Source organism: Raphanus sativus, chromosome 6 (assembly GCF_000801105.2).
Source record: "Raphanus sativus cultivar WK10039 chromosome 6, ASM80110v3, whole genome shotgun sequence".
Lineage (NCBI taxonomy): Eukaryota > Viridiplantae > Streptophyta > Magnoliopsida > Brassicales > Brassicaceae > Raphanus > Raphanus sativus.
The window spans coordinates 47,310,153-47,326,305 of record NC_079516.1 but is presented as its reverse complement, the minus strand read 5'-3'; the positions used below and the strand labels follow the sequence as shown (position 1 = coordinate 47,326,305).

General features: G+C 36.6%; 6 protein-coding genes across 7 annotated transcripts; 4 read left to right on the top strand and 2 right to left on the bottom strand.

Moving 5' to 3' along the window:
* Nucleotides 1-137: 137 nt before the first annotated feature.
* LOC108806080 (40S ribosomal protein S3-2) lies at nt 138-1,731 on the top strand. The gene is made up of 6 exons (XM_056989208.1): nt 138-291; nt 381-528; nt 616-787; nt 955-1,009; nt 1,090-1,221; nt 1,321-1,731. Exons 1-6 carry the CDS (start codon nt 262-264, stop codon nt 1,531-1,533), a joined length of 750 nt encoding a protein of 249 aa, XP_056845188.1. The 5' UTR covers nt 138-261; the 3' UTR covers nt 1,534-1,731.
* A 513-nt stretch (nt 1,732-2,244) lies between these two features.
* On the bottom strand, nt 2,245-4,079 carry LOC108806701 (probable glutathione peroxidase 2). The gene is made up of 6 exons (XM_056989209.1): nt 3,877-4,079; nt 3,637-3,713; nt 3,159-3,220; nt 2,955-3,073; nt 2,574-2,741; nt 2,245-2,463 (listed from the first exon to the last, which is right to left on the bottom strand). Exons 1-6 carry the CDS (start codon nt 3,919-3,921, stop codon nt 2,425-2,427), a joined length of 510 nt encoding a protein of 169 aa, XP_056845189.1. The 5' UTR covers nt 3,922-4,079; the 3' UTR covers nt 2,245-2,424.
* A 974-nt stretch (nt 4,080-5,053) lies between these two features.
* LOC108810609 (mitogen-activated protein kinase kinase kinase 20-like) lies at nt 5,054-6,301 on the top strand. Its single transcript, XM_018582715.2, has one exon. The coding sequence runs from the start codon at nt 5,186-5,188 to the stop codon at nt 5,951-5,953; it is 768 nt and encodes a 255-aa protein (XP_018438217.2). The 5' UTR covers nt 5,054-5,185; the 3' UTR covers nt 5,954-6,301.
* A 50-nt stretch (nt 6,302-6,351) lies between these two features.
* On the bottom strand, nt 6,352-12,170 carry LOC130496770 (40S ribosomal protein S3-2). 2 transcript variants are annotated; one of them, XM_056989207.1, is made up of 6 exons: nt 12,107-12,170; nt 7,510-7,657; nt 7,251-7,422; nt 7,029-7,083; nt 6,817-6,948; nt 6,352-6,717 (listed from the first exon to the last, which is right to left on the bottom strand). In XM_056989207.1, exons 1-6 carry the CDS (start codon nt 12,134-12,136, stop codon nt 6,505-6,507), a joined length of 750 nt encoding a protein of 249 aa, XP_056845187.1. In that variant the 5' UTR covers nt 12,137-12,170; the 3' UTR covers nt 6,352-6,504. The 2 variants fall into 2 exon arrangements, with proteins under 2 accessions (XP_056845187.1, XP_056845186.1); XM_056989206.1 differs by lacking the exon at nt 12,107-12,170 and adding an exon at nt 7,747-7,900.
* On the top strand, nt 8,184-10,470 carry LOC108813816 (tRNA(His) guanylyltransferase 1-like). The gene is made up of 7 exons (XM_018586485.2): nt 8,184-8,398; nt 8,531-8,662; nt 8,743-8,787; nt 8,916-9,085; nt 9,199-9,284; nt 9,417-9,524; nt 10,284-10,470. The coding sequence occupies exons 1-7, from the start codon at nt 8,295-8,297 to the stop codon at nt 10,344-10,346; spliced, it is 708 nt and encodes a 235-aa protein (XP_018441987.1). The 5' UTR covers nt 8,184-8,294; the 3' UTR covers nt 10,347-10,470.
* Nucleotides 12,171-14,278: 2,108 nt separating the features above from the next.
* On the top strand, nt 14,279-15,568 carry LOC108813815 (GDSL esterase/lipase At2g31540-like). The gene is made up of 3 exons (XM_018586484.2): nt 14,279-14,919; nt 15,014-15,272; nt 15,358-15,568. Exons 1-3 carry the CDS (start codon nt 14,290-14,292, stop codon nt 15,549-15,551), a joined length of 1,083 nt encoding a protein of 360 aa, XP_018441986.1. The 5' UTR covers nt 14,279-14,289; the 3' UTR covers nt 15,552-15,568.
* Nucleotides 15,569-16,153: the final 585 nt, after the last annotated feature.

Here is a 16,153-nt window from a genome sequence, read left to right as displayed (position 1 = left end):
AAACAGGATTCAAATCACATATAATTCTAGCTTATTGAATTCTACCAAAAAAAAAAGAAAAAATTATAGCCATTGAGAAAAGACTGCGCGCCCATTTGTCGACAAGTAAAGGGCCGACTAGTATTCAACTAATGGGCATTATTTAAAAAGGAAGAAATGAGCCCATCTACGAGCCTCAGATACCCTAAAGGCCCCGACTATTTATTCGGCAACTACCGCTCTTTGTCCTGATTCTAGGGTTTTCGCGACTTGAACATCATCATGGCGACGCAAATCAGCAAGAAGAGGAAGGTGAGCTTCACTATGTCCATTTCTATCTTCATGGATCTCTTTCGTGTAATTTCGTAGTTTTGAACCTTAACTGTGTTGAGTTTCTGTAGTTTGTAGCCGATGGTGTGTTCTACGCTGAGTTGAACGAGGTGCTAACTAGGGAGCTAGCAGAGGATGGTTACTCAGGTGTGGAGGTTAGGGTTACTCCAATGAGGACTGAGATTATCATCAGAGCCACCCGTACTCAAAATGTTCTCGGTAATTAATGTTCAATCTTGAAATGTAACAAAGCTTATGTGTATAAAATGATCTCATAAGGATTGTTATATATTTATATTTATATAGGTGAGAAGGGAAGGAGAATCAGAGAGTTGACGTCCCTTGTTCAGAAGAGATTCAGATTCCCTCAAGACAGCGTTGAGCTTTACGCTGAGAAGGTTGCCAACAGAGGTCTCTGTGCCATCGCTCAGGCTGAGTCTCTCCGTTACAAGCTCCTCGGTGGTCTTGCCGTTCGCAGGTAATGCGAAATTTGGTTAATCAACTGATACTTGATTTGGTTCGCATTGTAGAAGAGAGAGTTTAGTCATCAAGTCATTTCCTTCATATGGACAGTGGCTGTTTCTCTAGGTTGTTGTGTAGCTTTGATGTGTCTTGCTGATATTGGAATGATGTTATGTTGTATAGGGCATGCTATGGTGTCTTGAGATTCGTCATGGAGAGTGGCGCTAAGGGATGTGAGGTGATGACAAATACCAAGTACTCTCTAATTGTTTTTATATTCTCTCCACATTGTTGTTGATTTGAAATGCGTAATGTCAGGTCATTGTGAGTGGAAAGCTTCGTGCAGCTCGTGCCAAGTCCATGAAATTCAAGGACGGTTACATGGTTTCCTCTGGTCAACCCACCAAAGAGTACATCGACTCCGCAGTCAGACATGTTCTGCTCAGACAGGTGAGGGTTTCTTCCTGAGAGTTTTTAGTTTTCCACTAATTGACTGACTATGTGAACCAGAAATGTGTGACCCTAGTCCTGAACTCCATAATGGTGCAGGGTGTGCTCGGAATCAAGGTCAAGGTCATGCTTGACTGGGACCCTAAGGGAGTATTGGGACCAAAGACACCATTGCCTGATGTTGTCATCATCCATTCTCCCAAGGAAGATGATGTTAGCTCTGCTCCCGCTCAGGTTGCTGCTCCGGCTGCACTTCTACCAGAAGCTCCCCTCACAGCCGTAGATTACCCTGAGATGATCCCTGTCGCCTAGAAGATGACTCGTTGGAATGCCTCTCTTTTTTGTCAAACCTTATCATCGTCTCTTTAAGATACTTCTTGTTTTTATGTCTTCGAAGCAGACAAGTTTTTTCTCATGTTGTTTTGAAACCTATGTTCAGTTTTTTTGGCAGTTGAATGCGTTTAGTTCAATGGAACTTTTCGTCTTGAATAATGAATTGTTGCAGTGTAATACGTTTCTCCAAAGTCCAAACGTCTTTTCAACTGACCCTACATATATTTGTTCTAGAGTGGTGTTGCACGATGATTCATTTCATTCTACGGTTATAAATCGTTAAATTTTAACTCTCCAGCATTATTGGTATTCATTTTTCACCACTCTTGCATTTCAACTTCTGTTTGTAAGTAGAACATGTTCCTATGAAGTAGTGGTGCCAAGATAATCCGTTGAAGAAAAAACACACACATGAATATGGTTCTTGATTTGAAAAAGGAAAATATGAGAATTCAAACTAAGTTTCACGTTGGAAGATTAGATAAGAAGTATCTAATATATAAAAAGATATATAACTCTAATTATCACAGTCTTTCCAGAAGGATCCCTAGACATAAAGCAGACAATATCATGTTAATCAGATAATAAAGAGTTGACCATGAAATTTCATAAAACACAGCATCACGTGTTCGGTTTATGTATCCAACTCCGCCTGACCTTTTTTATGTTTGAGCTTTAAAACCAGTCACATGATTGATGTGATTTCTTTTAATTTCTTATCAATGAACATTTTTATTTAAAGATACGGTCAAAAGGATTAAGAGAAAAACAAGTTCGCAAAGTTGCGGATTCTTAAGAACAAACATTTGGACCAAATGTAGAAACGTTTAATAAATAGATAAACCCGTTCTTGAAACTTCAGATGATGATTCAAGAAGAAGCCTGTCCCAGCAGAGCTTGAATGTCTTTCTGCACAAATCCAAAAAAAAAGACCGGTTATAAGATTGCATGTGTATTATGTGTGAAACACATGAAAATATGAGGATCCCGGTTTAGGAGGGAACCGGGGTGGTACGTACCTCGAATTGAAGAGGGGAGGTTCTGGGAGAATATCTCTGGGAGACTTTACCGTCAGGAGAAACCAAGAACTTTGTGAAGTTCCATTTGATTGCGTCAATGAGCAATCCTCCTTTCTCTGCTTTCAAGTATTTGTATAACGGGGCCGTGTTCTTCCCGTTCACATCTACCTACAATTCCCGTCAAAATATATTATTTTGTAACAAAATAACCAATCTTTTTAAATACTAGTAAATAAATAATTACAATTTTGACTGGATATGAAGGTTGTAGGATTGCAGGTTGATAATTTCGATTGGAGTGTGATTAGTAGAGGTTGTACATACTTAAATTTGATAAATTAAAAGTGTAAGTACCTTGTGACAAAAAAAAGGTTTGAGTACCTTGTCAAAGATGGGGAACTCAGCTTTGAACCTTGTGCAGACAGTTTGCTGAATCTCTTCATTGTTTCCTGGTTCTTGTCCCAAAAACTGATTGCATGGAAATGCTAATATCTCCAACCCTAAATATTTTTTCCAGTTTATTTAAATTATATTTCACAAATAGAATATGAAAACCACGTTTTGTATATATGTATGGTAACAGACCTTGTTCCTTGTATTTTTCGTACAAAACATTGAGTTCCTTGTAGTTCGCATCCGTCAGTCCACTGCAATAATTAAAATTTTAGCTTAGTTTCAGCTTATCAAAAGTTCTGTTATTAATATTAATAATGAATTAGTCAAATATTACTAGAATACTTCTTGTTCTTACATAAACAAATTACATATTATGGTAAACCGTAACTGCAAATATTACTAGAATATTTCTTCTTCTTACATAAACAAATTAGTCAAATATTACTAGAATACTTCTTGTTCTTACATTAACGAATTACATATTATGGTAAACCGTAACTGCAAAAGCAGGGACTGTACTAAATCTTCAACCAAAACGAGTTGATTAAATTCTAATATTACAAAATATTGTGTTTCAATTTTCATTCGTATCTTGTGAAATTAAAGAAACCATAGTAGCTATGAGTATTTGTTTAATTAGGGTGAAAATAAATAAAAGGATATTTACCATTTGGAGGCAACGTTTACAATCAGAAGAGTTTTGCCTTTGAATTGGCTCAAACTCACATCGTTACCTGAGATATCCTGCGATGGTTCAACAAACAAAACATAAACACATATGTACTATCTTCCTTAAGCAAACCACTGGAAGATCCGTTGGATCAAATTGAAAGTCTTCTATTTTTGAGTCTTTAACTTTGTTTATATGGATCGAGAATCTAAGATGAAGCATGAAGAAAAACCTTACCTTGACGGTGAAGTCGTAGATAGACTGTGGAGATTCATCCGCCATTTTTTGGCCCCTCTATCTCTTTCTGAGTTTTATTTTTAGTTTTGAAGAAAGAGAAGAAATAAAAACTATCAAGATAAAATTTTCGTATATTTATAATAATATATGGTAGAGAAATGTGCATGAACGAGATGCTCTAAATCAGGAATCTCTTTTGACGAATGGTGGTGGGGTGGGAATCAGTGACCATATTTGATTGTTTCCAATTTTATTTTATATTTTTTTTCTTTCGTAAAATTATTCGCTACATGACATGAGCACAAATATATTGTTTTTTTTTTTGTAAATTGACACAAATATATTGTTCAGATAAAGTATATATTTATTCTACTCAGACAAAAAAGGAAATACATAATTATTTTTGAAGCTTAAGTTAGGATACACAAACTTTAATTTCATATCATCGTAATAGGGAATAAATTTCGTAAGACTTTCAAAATTGTTCTTTATAAATGAGAGCGTGTTAAACTCATTATATGTAATTTTTATAAGGAAAACAAATCTTTACTAACGGTGCATAATGGAGAAACCTATAATATAATTCGATATCAGTTATGGACTTTGACCAGATTTTTCTCTATTGTATATATATAGCCTATTCAAAGAGCTAAGATCCTTGGATGTTAAGAAAACATATCTAGAACTTTGATTTTTAGCGGTTGCATTTTCTTTGTTTCATTTTTTTTTGAACTTTGATTTTTAGCGGTTGCATTTTCTTTACGAGTATAAAAAAAGTCCACCCATCTAAATTTGATATGAGATCAATGAGAACGAAATAAAAATTCTGAAAAGCTATTTTTATTGGTAAAATATTAAGTTACAATTCTCAGCTAACAATCAGACTTGAAAGTTTCAGTCTTGTTAGGTCGTATCAAGTAGTTGGACAGACTTAATAGACATTTGAAGTACAACTAACTATACAACGTGATGTAAACTTTTAAATATATTGTCTTTGTTTTCTTGGTTCTAATATATTGTCTTTGTTCATTTAAAAAGAGAAGATAAAGTTACTTTTACGTAGCGCAACATAAGTTAGCAGTTGGTCGATGCACACATATGGTGTGAATTTAATGTCTTGCATATCTCCCTCCCTATCTCTCTTCCACAATTATATACTATTTCTCTGTTCCAAAATACATGAAGTTTTAGGATGTGATACAACTATTAAGAATTTTTTTTTTTTTATTTACAAAAATATCATTAAAATCTGTTCCAAAATACATCTCTGTCGAGAGGAGTCGATGGTTACGGAAATAGAGTTTATAGTATGTCGATGGAGTACGCAGCTGGTGGAAGTTTATCTTCTTTTATCAAAAAAAGGTTGTTGATCAGAGACTTCACTCGAATGATTCTTCAAGGACTTGTCTCTATACATGGTAACGGATACGTCCACTGCGATCTCAAACCGGACAATCTTCTTGTGTTCCCGCGTTATGAAGAAGCTGCTGTTGGTGGTGGTGGTGTAATGAAAGAAGTTTCGTACGAGTTGAAGCTTTCTGATTTTGGGATGTCGACAGAAGCTGGAGAGGAGTCAGTGTTTTGGGAGTTTGATTCTCCCTACTTGGGAACGCCTCTTTACATGTCTCCCGAGTCTGTTAACTACGGCGTCGCGGAGAAGTCGTTAGACTTGTGGTCGTTAGGTTGCGTTGTGTTGGAGATGTACACAGGAGAGTCTCCGTGGGCGTTGCAAGATTCTGACGAGATTTTGCGTCATCTCTTGGATGGGAAGTCGCCAGAGATTCCAGACTCTCTTCCTTGGCATGCAAGACAGTTTCTACAAACGTGTTTCACAAGAAATCCCGTGGAGAGAGGAAGCGCTTCGGGTCTGTTGAAGCATCCGTTTCTTCTTTCTGATCAGAAGAAAGTGATGGTTACCGGCGCCGGAAATAGGAGGAAGTCTGTTATGAAGAAGCCACTAAGAGTGAAGATTATTCCACCAAAGCCACCGCAGTTTAAGAAAATAGCGAATAAACCCTTGAGGTTGAAGATTATACCTCCTAAACCACCAGGATGCAGTCTCGTTTCTGTTCAGTAGAGTGTGTGTCAGTGTGTTCTGTCGTTTTGTTACTTGGTGATAGATGGTGTAGATCAAGTTAATACACAGTTGTGATAATTGCATAGAGGAAACATCAAGGAGCAGCCAAGACCCTGTTAACACTGTCACTTGGCAGAACCATCTCGTAACTTTTGTTTTATTAGTTCTTCTCTGTTTATAACGTAACTTTGTAACAACCCTTGTCAAACAGATCTAGCGAGAGAGTGTTTCCATGTCCCCAAACTCTCTATTGAAGAAGCGATAGCTAAAGATGTGTGGATGTTCCTCCCATGTTTCAGCCTCAAGAATGAATCAGTGCAAATCACTACTCCAAAACAATGTTTGAATTAACGTATTACATTGCATTGATTGATTTTTTTCTTGTTAAGACAAAAAACTCCATTGAACTAAACGCATTCAACATCCAAAAAAAACTTACATAGGTTTTAAAAACAACATGAGAAAAAAACTTGTCTGCTTCGAGGACATAAAAAACAACAAGTATCTTAAAGAGACGCTGATAAGGTTTAACCAAAAACAAGAGTCATCTTCTAGGCGACAGGGATCATCTCAGGGTAATCTACGGCTGTGAGGGGAGCTTCTGGTAGAAGTGCAGCCGGAGCAGCAACCTGAGCGGGAGCAGAGCTAACATCATCTTCCTTGGGAGAATGGATGATGACAACATCAGGCAATGGTGTCTTTGGTCCCAATACTCCCTTAGGGTCCCAGTCAAGCATGACCTTGACCTTGATTCCGAGCACACCCTGCACCATTATGGAGTTCAGGACTAGGGTCACACATTTCTGGTTCACATAGTCAGTCAATTAGTGGAAAACTAAAAACTCTCAGGAAGAAACCCTCACCTGTCTGAGCAGAACATGTCTGACTGCGGAGTCGATGTACTCTTTGGTGGGTTGACCAGAGGAAACCATGTAACCGTCCTTGAATTTCATGGACTTGGCACGAGCTGCACGAAGCTTTCCACTCACAATGACCTGACATTACGCATTTCAAATCAACAACAATGTGGAGAGAATATAAAAACAATTAGAGAGTACTTGGTATTTGTCATCACCTCACATCCCTTAGCGCCACTCTCCATGACGAATCTCAAGACACCATAGCATGCCCTATACAACATAACATCATTCCAATATCAGCAAGACACATCAAAGCTACACAACAACCTAGAGAAACAGCCACTGTCCATATGAAGGAAATGACTTGATGACTAAACTCTCTCTTCTACAATGCGAACCAAATCAAGTATCAGTTGATTAACCAAATTTCGCATTACCTGCGAACGGCAAGACCACCGAGGAGCTTGTAACGGAGAGACTCAGCCTGAGCGATGGCACAGAGACCTCTGTTGGCAACCTTCTCAGCGTAAAGCTCAACGCTGTCTTGAGGGAATCTGAATCTCTTCTGAACAAGGGACGTCAACTCTCTGATTCTCCTTCCCTTCTCACCTATATAAATATAAATATATAACAATCCTTATGAGATCATTTTATACACATAAGCTTTGTTACATTTCAAGATTGAACATTAATTACCGAGAACATTTTGAGTACGGGTGGCTCTGATGATAATCTCAGTCCTCATTGGAGTAACCCTAACCTCCACACCTGAGTAACCATCCTCTGCTAGCTCCCTAGTTAGCACCTCGTTCAACTCAGCGTAGAACACACCATCGGCTACAAACTACAGAAACTCAACACAGTTAAGGTTCAAAACTACGAAATTACACGAAAGAGATCCATGAAGATAGAAATGGACATAGTGAAGCTCACCTTCCTCTTCTTGCTGATTTGCGTCGCCATGATGATGTTCAAGTCGCGAAAACCCTAGAATCAGGACAAAGAGCGGTAGTTGCCGAATAAATAGTCGGGGCCTTTAGGGTATCTGAGGCTCGTAGATGGGCTCATTTCTTCCTTTTTAAATAATGCCCATTAGTTGAATACTAGTCGGCCCTTTACTTGTCGACAAATGGGCGCGCAGTCTTTTCTCAATGGCTATAATTTTTTCTTTTTTTTTTGGTAGAATTCAATAAGCTAGAATTATATGTGATTTGAATCCTGTTTAGGTTTTAATTACGTTAACACCTTTTTGGAACATGGATAATGGACTGTAAGAGAAAAGCGGATATTTTATTTTGTTTTAAATAATGTTTTGCATTTAAATTGATAAAAGCCCAAAGGTTAGAACAAGCCCATTAAGAGAAGCTTAGTGGAAGAGCCGTCGGCGATCAACTCCGGCGCCAGGAGATGTATGTGTCTTTCCGTGAACAGTTCAAAGTCAAAGAGTCAAAAAGAGTAAAAGGAAAAGAGATTGTTTTGAAATGGCGAATAGCAAGTACGAGTACGTCAAGTCATTCGAATCTGAAGATGAAGTTATGCTTCCTAATTTGATCCTTGTTCGGATCGATGGTCGTGACTTCTCTAGGTAAAGTCTCTTGCTTTGTAAGTTGAGAAGGGAGATAAAGTCTTATATGTCATGGAACTTTGACTTTTTGATGTATTTATATTTTATTTTTAGAGAATGCTCTCTTTACCTCCTTGACCAACCACTGAATAGGTTTTCCCAAGTTCATGAGTTTGAGAAGCCTAATGATGAAGCAGCTCTCAATCTTATGAATTCATGCTCCGCTGCGCTTTTGGAAGAGTTTCCTGATATCATCTTTGCATATGGATACAGTGATGAATACAGGTTCCAAAACTCACTTCCTTTGTCTTCATTTCTCTTACGCTCTCACTCTATATATCTCACCTTCAATTTTTTTTCCTTAGCTTTGTGTTCAAGAAAACGTCAAGATTCTACCAGAGACGAGCCAGGTGTTGATTCATCTAAACTTGATCGATCTGTAGAGAGACCTTTTTGCATAATAATATGTGGTTTTCATGTCTCTGTTTGACTCATAGTGTCTTTACTTTCCTGTTATTTTTTTTTTTTCAATATGCAGTAAGATTTTGTCGTTGGTAGCTTCCTTCTTTGCTGCAGTGTATGTTACTAAGTGGAAAGAGTTCTTTCCCCAAAGAAAACTAGAATACGCTCCTTCTTTCACCTCACAAGTTGTTAGTTGCGCATCGCCAGAGGTTCTTCAAGCTTATCTCGCGTGGAGACAACAGGACTGTAAGACATTCTGACCTCAGGAATACTGCACGTTCATTATATATTTTGTTCCATATATTATTGATACTTATTTGCGTGAAGAACATCTAACAAGTTCTATTTCTTTGTTACAGGCCACGCCAATAATCAATATGAAACTTGTTTTTGGATGTTAGTTAAAAGTGGAAAGACCATAACCGAAACACAAGAGCTTCTTAAGGTGTGTTGTTAGTGGAATGTGTTTATTAGCAGTATGAATAATATGATCTTGTAGTCTTGTACCTTCTTCGCCTATATCATGATTAGTGATTGCATTTCATTGTTTGTCTGTTTCCATCGCGGATACCTGTAGGATACACAAAAGCAGCAGAAAAATGAGCTTCTCTTTCAAAAATTTGGTATCAATTACAAGACGCTTCCCGAATTGTTTCGCCAAGGATCATGTCTTTTCAAGACAAAGGTAATAGTTTATATTTTTCTGTTAGAAATTGTATATACAGCGCTTTTATAAAGATATATAACTCTTCTTATATTTCACTATAAAAATGTATTTCTACTTTATTATAGAAAATTACCATTTATCATTTATCTTTCAGTTTCTTTTCTAACTAGGTATTATATAATTTTTGAATTTGTGACCCAATAGAATTTGATTTCTTATGTATATCGAGAAATATTTTAAATAAAATTAAGAATAAATGAGTCAAAAATTTTATCTATTAAAAAAACTAGAACCGTGAGTTTTTTTGGGGGTCAAACTAGATCCCTTTTTATTGGCATTTTAAAAGACACATAGCTTTATATAGTATATTTAAATTTGTGAGTCATCTATAAATATACCTTTTCGTCTTTCTAAATTTTAAAACACCATTAGTTCATTATCTAAGATGAAAATCATTTTCGATCTTGGCTTATTGTCGTGCTCGCAATTCTTTTGCTTGGTATGTATTTACATTTATAATTTTATTAATATATAATATAGTTATTCTAAAATAAATTTGTTTTGATGCCGTATTATTTAATATACTCATATAAATTGTATCTATATTATAAAATATTGAGTTTAATATTTTCCAAGAATAATTAATGATTAAGAAAAAATGTTTATATTTTCAAATTAGTCTACAGATATACCAAAAAATCTGCCGAGCATATGGTATTAAAAAAAATTCTATTCTAAATATGAAAACTAAAGTTATGTTTTTATTATTAAAAACAGGAGAGGGAGGAATTGCTCCAAAAAAGGGGGGAGGAATTGCTCAAAACAAGGGAGGAATGTTAAAACCTTGTATTGAACAATACCCAAACAATGATGGAAAATGTGATATCAAACAATGTAAAGCCGAATGTGCCAGAAAGAGGAAACAAGGGCTAGGTCGTTGCATGGATACAGGCGAAGGAATTATGCAATGCAGATGTGATTATGTCTGTCCCTGATTTTTGACTACGCTGAAATTCAAATAATATATATAATAGTATTACGCCTTTATCGATGAAATAATTACAATATTAATAATGTGTTGGTGCTTGTTGCTTAATAAGGTGTACTCAATAAGGTGTACTATGTTACCAAATATAAATAACAAATTCTCATATATCTGTTTTTTTTAACAATAATGCGAAACTAGGTGATAATCACATACGCGAAGTGATGGATTCAAATAGATTATAAATTTTAATTTGTTGATATTAGAAAGTTACAAGATATAGTCGGAAATATTAGATTTAATGATAATTAAACGAAATTGTGCATGTTTATTTTGTTTTTAAAACAATTTTTCTAATTGATTAGGTATAGCTGAAGTATATTTTATGGAAATAAATCTATAAAAGTAAGTAAAGACTTATATAAATTTATTATGAATTTAATATAAAACAAAACATATGTGATAGAATTATTGCTTTTATGATATATTATGAATATAATATAAAACAAAATATGGAGAATAGAATAATAAAATACGAAAGAAACAAATTATAAAAAAACAAATACAGTTTTTTTTTTTTTACCCTGATAACCGTGGGGGTTCCAGGCGGTAAGCCCAGACTAATCCCCACGAGGCCTTCCATCCGGGCACGCACGGTTATAGGCGGAAAGGTGGTCAAGGCGACTCGAACCCAGAGCGGGCACTCCAGCTGGAGTTCCATTACCACTAGGCCAAGAGCTCTTGGTTAACAAATACAGTTTTGAAAGATGCTGGTCACAATGTCTCCTCAAGCAATAAGCCTTCTCCGAAGCTGCATGTCATAGTAGCTGCGTCTGTGCATCATATTCAAACTAAAAGAAAAATTACACGGAGTGAGTGAGGGTAAACTTAGAAGTGTGGTAAAAGAAGAAAATGTAAGCTGAGTCAAGCCGTTAGCATTCCCGGAAGGAACTTGTTGCACCAAGTCATCTTGAAGTGAAAGGTGAGGGACTTAGTCTATTGCATCATTCTGAGTGATCTCTTTGATTTGCCACAGCTTGGTATCGTTAAGTGTAAAATGAAGTTTTAAAGTGTATTACCATTTTTTCGTACTGAAATCTATCTTCGAGGACTTGTTGCATACCCTTGTTGGTGCTCTTTATTTAATTATCTTAGCATAATTATAGTTTGGCTGTATTATTTTTGCAGGGACAGCGTCATACTCTTCCGCAGTACTGTGCTCGAGTTTGTAGTCATCTGTCTATTGTTGAACCGAGATTAGCTGCACATAAAGCAATCTCTTAGGCAAAGCATGGAAACAACCGCTTGGCAACCTGTCGGTCAAGCCAGATAGACACAAAAGTGTAGTTAAGCTTTTCATATCTTGTTCTTTGAGTCCTTAACTATGAGGAGAATTCTACATGTACACAATCACACTTGGATTTTTTTGAAATGTTAGTGGTGTCTGGTTGCTTATTGCTTTCGCGTAAATAATTCCTCTTTTTATGCATGTCTGCACTGTTTCTGATTCTTGTGGCAAACAATGATTGAGAGTACACAAATACGAATCTGAAATTTTTGTTTTGATTGATTCTGTGAAGAGGAAGGTTAGCTAGCAGAGGATGGTGAAGCTCACCTTCCTTTTCTTGCTGATTTGCGTCGCCATGATGTTCAAGTCGCGAAAACCCTAGGATCGGGACGAAGAGCCGTAGTTACCAAATAAATAGTCGGGGCCTAGGGTTTTCTGTGGCCTTGCATGGGCTCATTTCTTCCTTTTCTAAACTAGGCCCATTAATTTAATAAAGTGCTACTTGGACTCATTTGTTTATCAACTCGGCCCTTTAATTGACAAATGGGCAAGGAGTCTTTTTTTTTTCAATAGCTAGATTTTTTTTTTTTGGATGGAGTTCATTACAGACCCAGCGAGAGCAGATTTTGCCACCAAATCTGCCCCGGAATTGAAATTACGGGAAATAAACTGAAAGGAAATTACATCAAAGAGAGGAACAAAGTGATAGATATCAAACATGATATCGAACAGTTCAGGATGATGCCCGCCCATCTTCAATAGGTTGATTAGGGACAAGGAGTCAGAGAGAACCGTCAGGGATCAGACGTTTGAGTACACGGCCATGGATATCGCACGATGAACAGCTATGGACTCTGCCATTAACGTTGAAGATACAAAGCTATGTACTTCCGAGATGATGGGAAGCTGCACAGCGAAATCACCTGAAAAAATACCACCAATGCCACAACCTCCTGAGTTTGCATCCCAAGCAGCATCAACTTTCACAGTTAGTACACCAGACTGGGATGGTGGTGGAGGACAAACAGCGCGGGGGATGTTCTGATGAGTGGAGGTAGCTCGTGGTATAAGCACCACACTGTCAACTTGCGCACATGCCCACTCTCTTGCATCCTTGATATTTTTCAGTATTATTTCCTGCGCATTGAACACTCTGTTTTCAAAGATGAATACATTTCTAACCTTCCATAAGTTCCATAAAACCCAGAGCCATATGGGCGCAGTCACTCCCACCGGTGGTAGTGGAATGAAGCTGCTTCCTTGCTTGATAATTCGCAAGGAAACACGCTAACACACAAACCTCTGATCTCAATATTTTTTTTGACAATTTCTGAAGCCATATGTTTGTATTATGTAGCAGGTTCTCTTGCTTCCCAATAAGATAAGTTTTAGCATCCCAAGTATTGTTTTCCCTTTTCTTTAAGCATCTATATTGGATTTATCTTAAAGAAAAACTACGAAGTAAGTGGTTTGGTAAGAAGAAAACGTTTACCACTAACAAATTATTAAATTTTTTTTATTTTAGTTAATACTCTATTCGTTTGTAATTATTTTTTTTCCTTCGCGTATTATGTAAACATAATAAAGTTTGACTTTTTTTGCGCAACAAAAAACTTTTATTAATTAAGATGGATCCAAGAATTAAACTTTGCAATAGAGGCTGCTAGGCCATTAGAGACTCTAGGAACAAAGGAGAAATGACAGTAAACAAAAGAAGAGGAAAGCGAAACGATGTCCGACAAGATGCCATGGAGTTCTGTCGGTCCCTGTTTCGCCGAGATCGCATTAATAAAATTTGACTTTAAATATATTTTGCGAAGAATAATTTTAATAAGTTTAACCAAATAAAACAATATTTTTTAAATTTATACTTATGATTATAATTTATAACTAATAAAAATAAGTATAAAATTCAAAATTCTATTAAAAATATTTGTGATTTGGAAATATAGAGAGAGTATTTACATAGGTGTTTTTCTGAAACGGCGAATACATCATAGTGTTTAAAATTATATTAGGTTGTTTATGTGATTATGTTATTCACAAATATGTATTGTTAAACCTCCCTAACCTTGCATAGTTTGTAAAAATGTTATATTCAAAATTAGGTCTTCCTCTTACAAATCACATATACATGGATGGGCAAAAGGGGTGATTTGAGAAATGGATTTGATATTATTTCTCTTTACACACCTTATGAACTGTTAAACCCCTCGACCAGCGGTTTTAGGTGAATCTTTATTTAGACTATAAAATTTGAGAAATGGATTTGATATTATTTTTCTTTGACCATTTTGTTTTTAGGTGAATCTTTATTTAGACTATAAAATTCAAAGCTCTTTATCCATTTGTTTTGCACTGTAATGACCAAAAAAACTCACAAATATAAAAAAAAATCCAGCAAGGTCCAACAAAAACAAACAAAAAAACTAACCTCCAAAAGTCTTTATAAATTCATCACAATTCACATTCAAAGTTAATCAAACACACAAGAAACAACAACAACAACAATGTCCTCTTCTAAAACCATAACCTTCACTCTATTCATCGCGACAACACTATTCGCGTCCTGTAACGCAGCCGCAAACGCCACAACCAAACCTCTATTCCCAGCCATTCTAATCTTCGGCGACTCAACCGTGGACACAGGCAACAACAACTACCCTTTAAACACATTCTTCAGAGCTACACATTTTCCCTACGGCATTGACCTCCCAGACCACAAAGCTAACGGGAGATTCTCAAACGGGAAACTAATCCCCGACATACTCGCAGCCAAATTCAACATCAAACAGTTTGTTCCTCCTTTCTTACAACCAAACCTCTCCGACCAAGAGATTGTAACCGGAGTCTGTTTTGCATCAGCCGGTTCGGGTTACGATGACAAAACCAGCCTCTCCACTCAGGCCATTCCTGTCTCGGAACAACCTAACATGTTCAGGAAGTACATTGCTCGTCTCAAGAGTATCGTGGGAGACAAGAAAGCTATGGATATTATAAACAACGCTTTGGTGGTTATAAGCGCAGGGACTAACGATATGGTCTTGAATTTTTACACTATTCCTACAAGGCGTCTTGAGTATCCTCTTATCTCTGGTTACCATGACTTTATACTTAAGAGGCTTGATGATTTCATCGGGGTAAAGCTTCAAACATATTCTCAGATCATCGCTAAACAGGAAGTGAAACCCTAAACTTTTGCTAATCTTTTTTTCTGATGTGTTTTATGTGCAGGAGCTTTACAGTTTAGGTGCCAGGAATATTGCGATCGCAGGTTTACCTCCGATTGGTTGTTTACCGATTCAAATGACTGCTAAGTTCCGCAACATCTTTAGGTTTTGCTTAGAACAAGAGAACAAAGACTCGGTGGTATACAATCAGAAACTTGAGAAGCTATTACCTCAGATCCAGGCATCTCATACAGGAAGCAAGATCCTTTACGCCGATATATATACCCCTATATACGACATGATGCAAAACCCTAGCAAATACGGTATAGATACAACCTTTTCTTGTTCCGCAAGTTTCTCTGTGTTGAGCACCTATGATCTTACTCTTGTGGAATTTGTTTAAAACAGGGTTTACAGAGACGAAGAGAGGATGTTGTGGAACAGGGTTTCTGGAGACGAGCTTCATGTGTAATGTTTTTTCTCCATCGTGTCCGAATCACTCTGAGTTTTTGTTCTTTGACGCCATTCATCCATCGGAAGCTACCTATAATTACATAGGAGACTTGCTCGATACTCAAATCCGTGGGTCGATTGCGGCTTAAGTCATCATCACAGATTTGTAAAACGAAAGTATTTATTTGTTTGTAATGCTAATAGTGTATTAATGTACTTTATATTTGCTAATCACAAATATTGCGAATGAAGTTCTACTTTCTGTGGAATCTTTTCCAAGTATTGAAATGCTTCGGCAGATTCTTGAAGTAGAAACTTAGCACTTGAACGGTTGAACCTACGAATCTCCTAGGTAATGACATGCTAATTAATGTGTGTTTGAACCTTAATACAAATCATCTACTTAATCCCTTTACAAACCATACCGCTTTAAGGGTTTGCTTAAACTCGGCATTACATTGTAGGCATGCTAAGATCTTCTGTTCAATAATGGAGCTAACCTGTAACCAATCAATAGAGATGTCAACGAAAACTGAGATTGGTACTGTATTATATTGAAAAGCAGAAATAACTCTTATGATGGCTAAAACCGATGTAAACCAGATAGAAAAGTCTACGATTGATGGTGCGTAGGTACTGTACTCATGTTGACTATTATGTGGCCATCCTAGTTTTAATCAAGTAACGTATGTTTCTGAATTATATACCGACATCACAACAAAATAATCAAAAATACTTTGATCCAAAATTT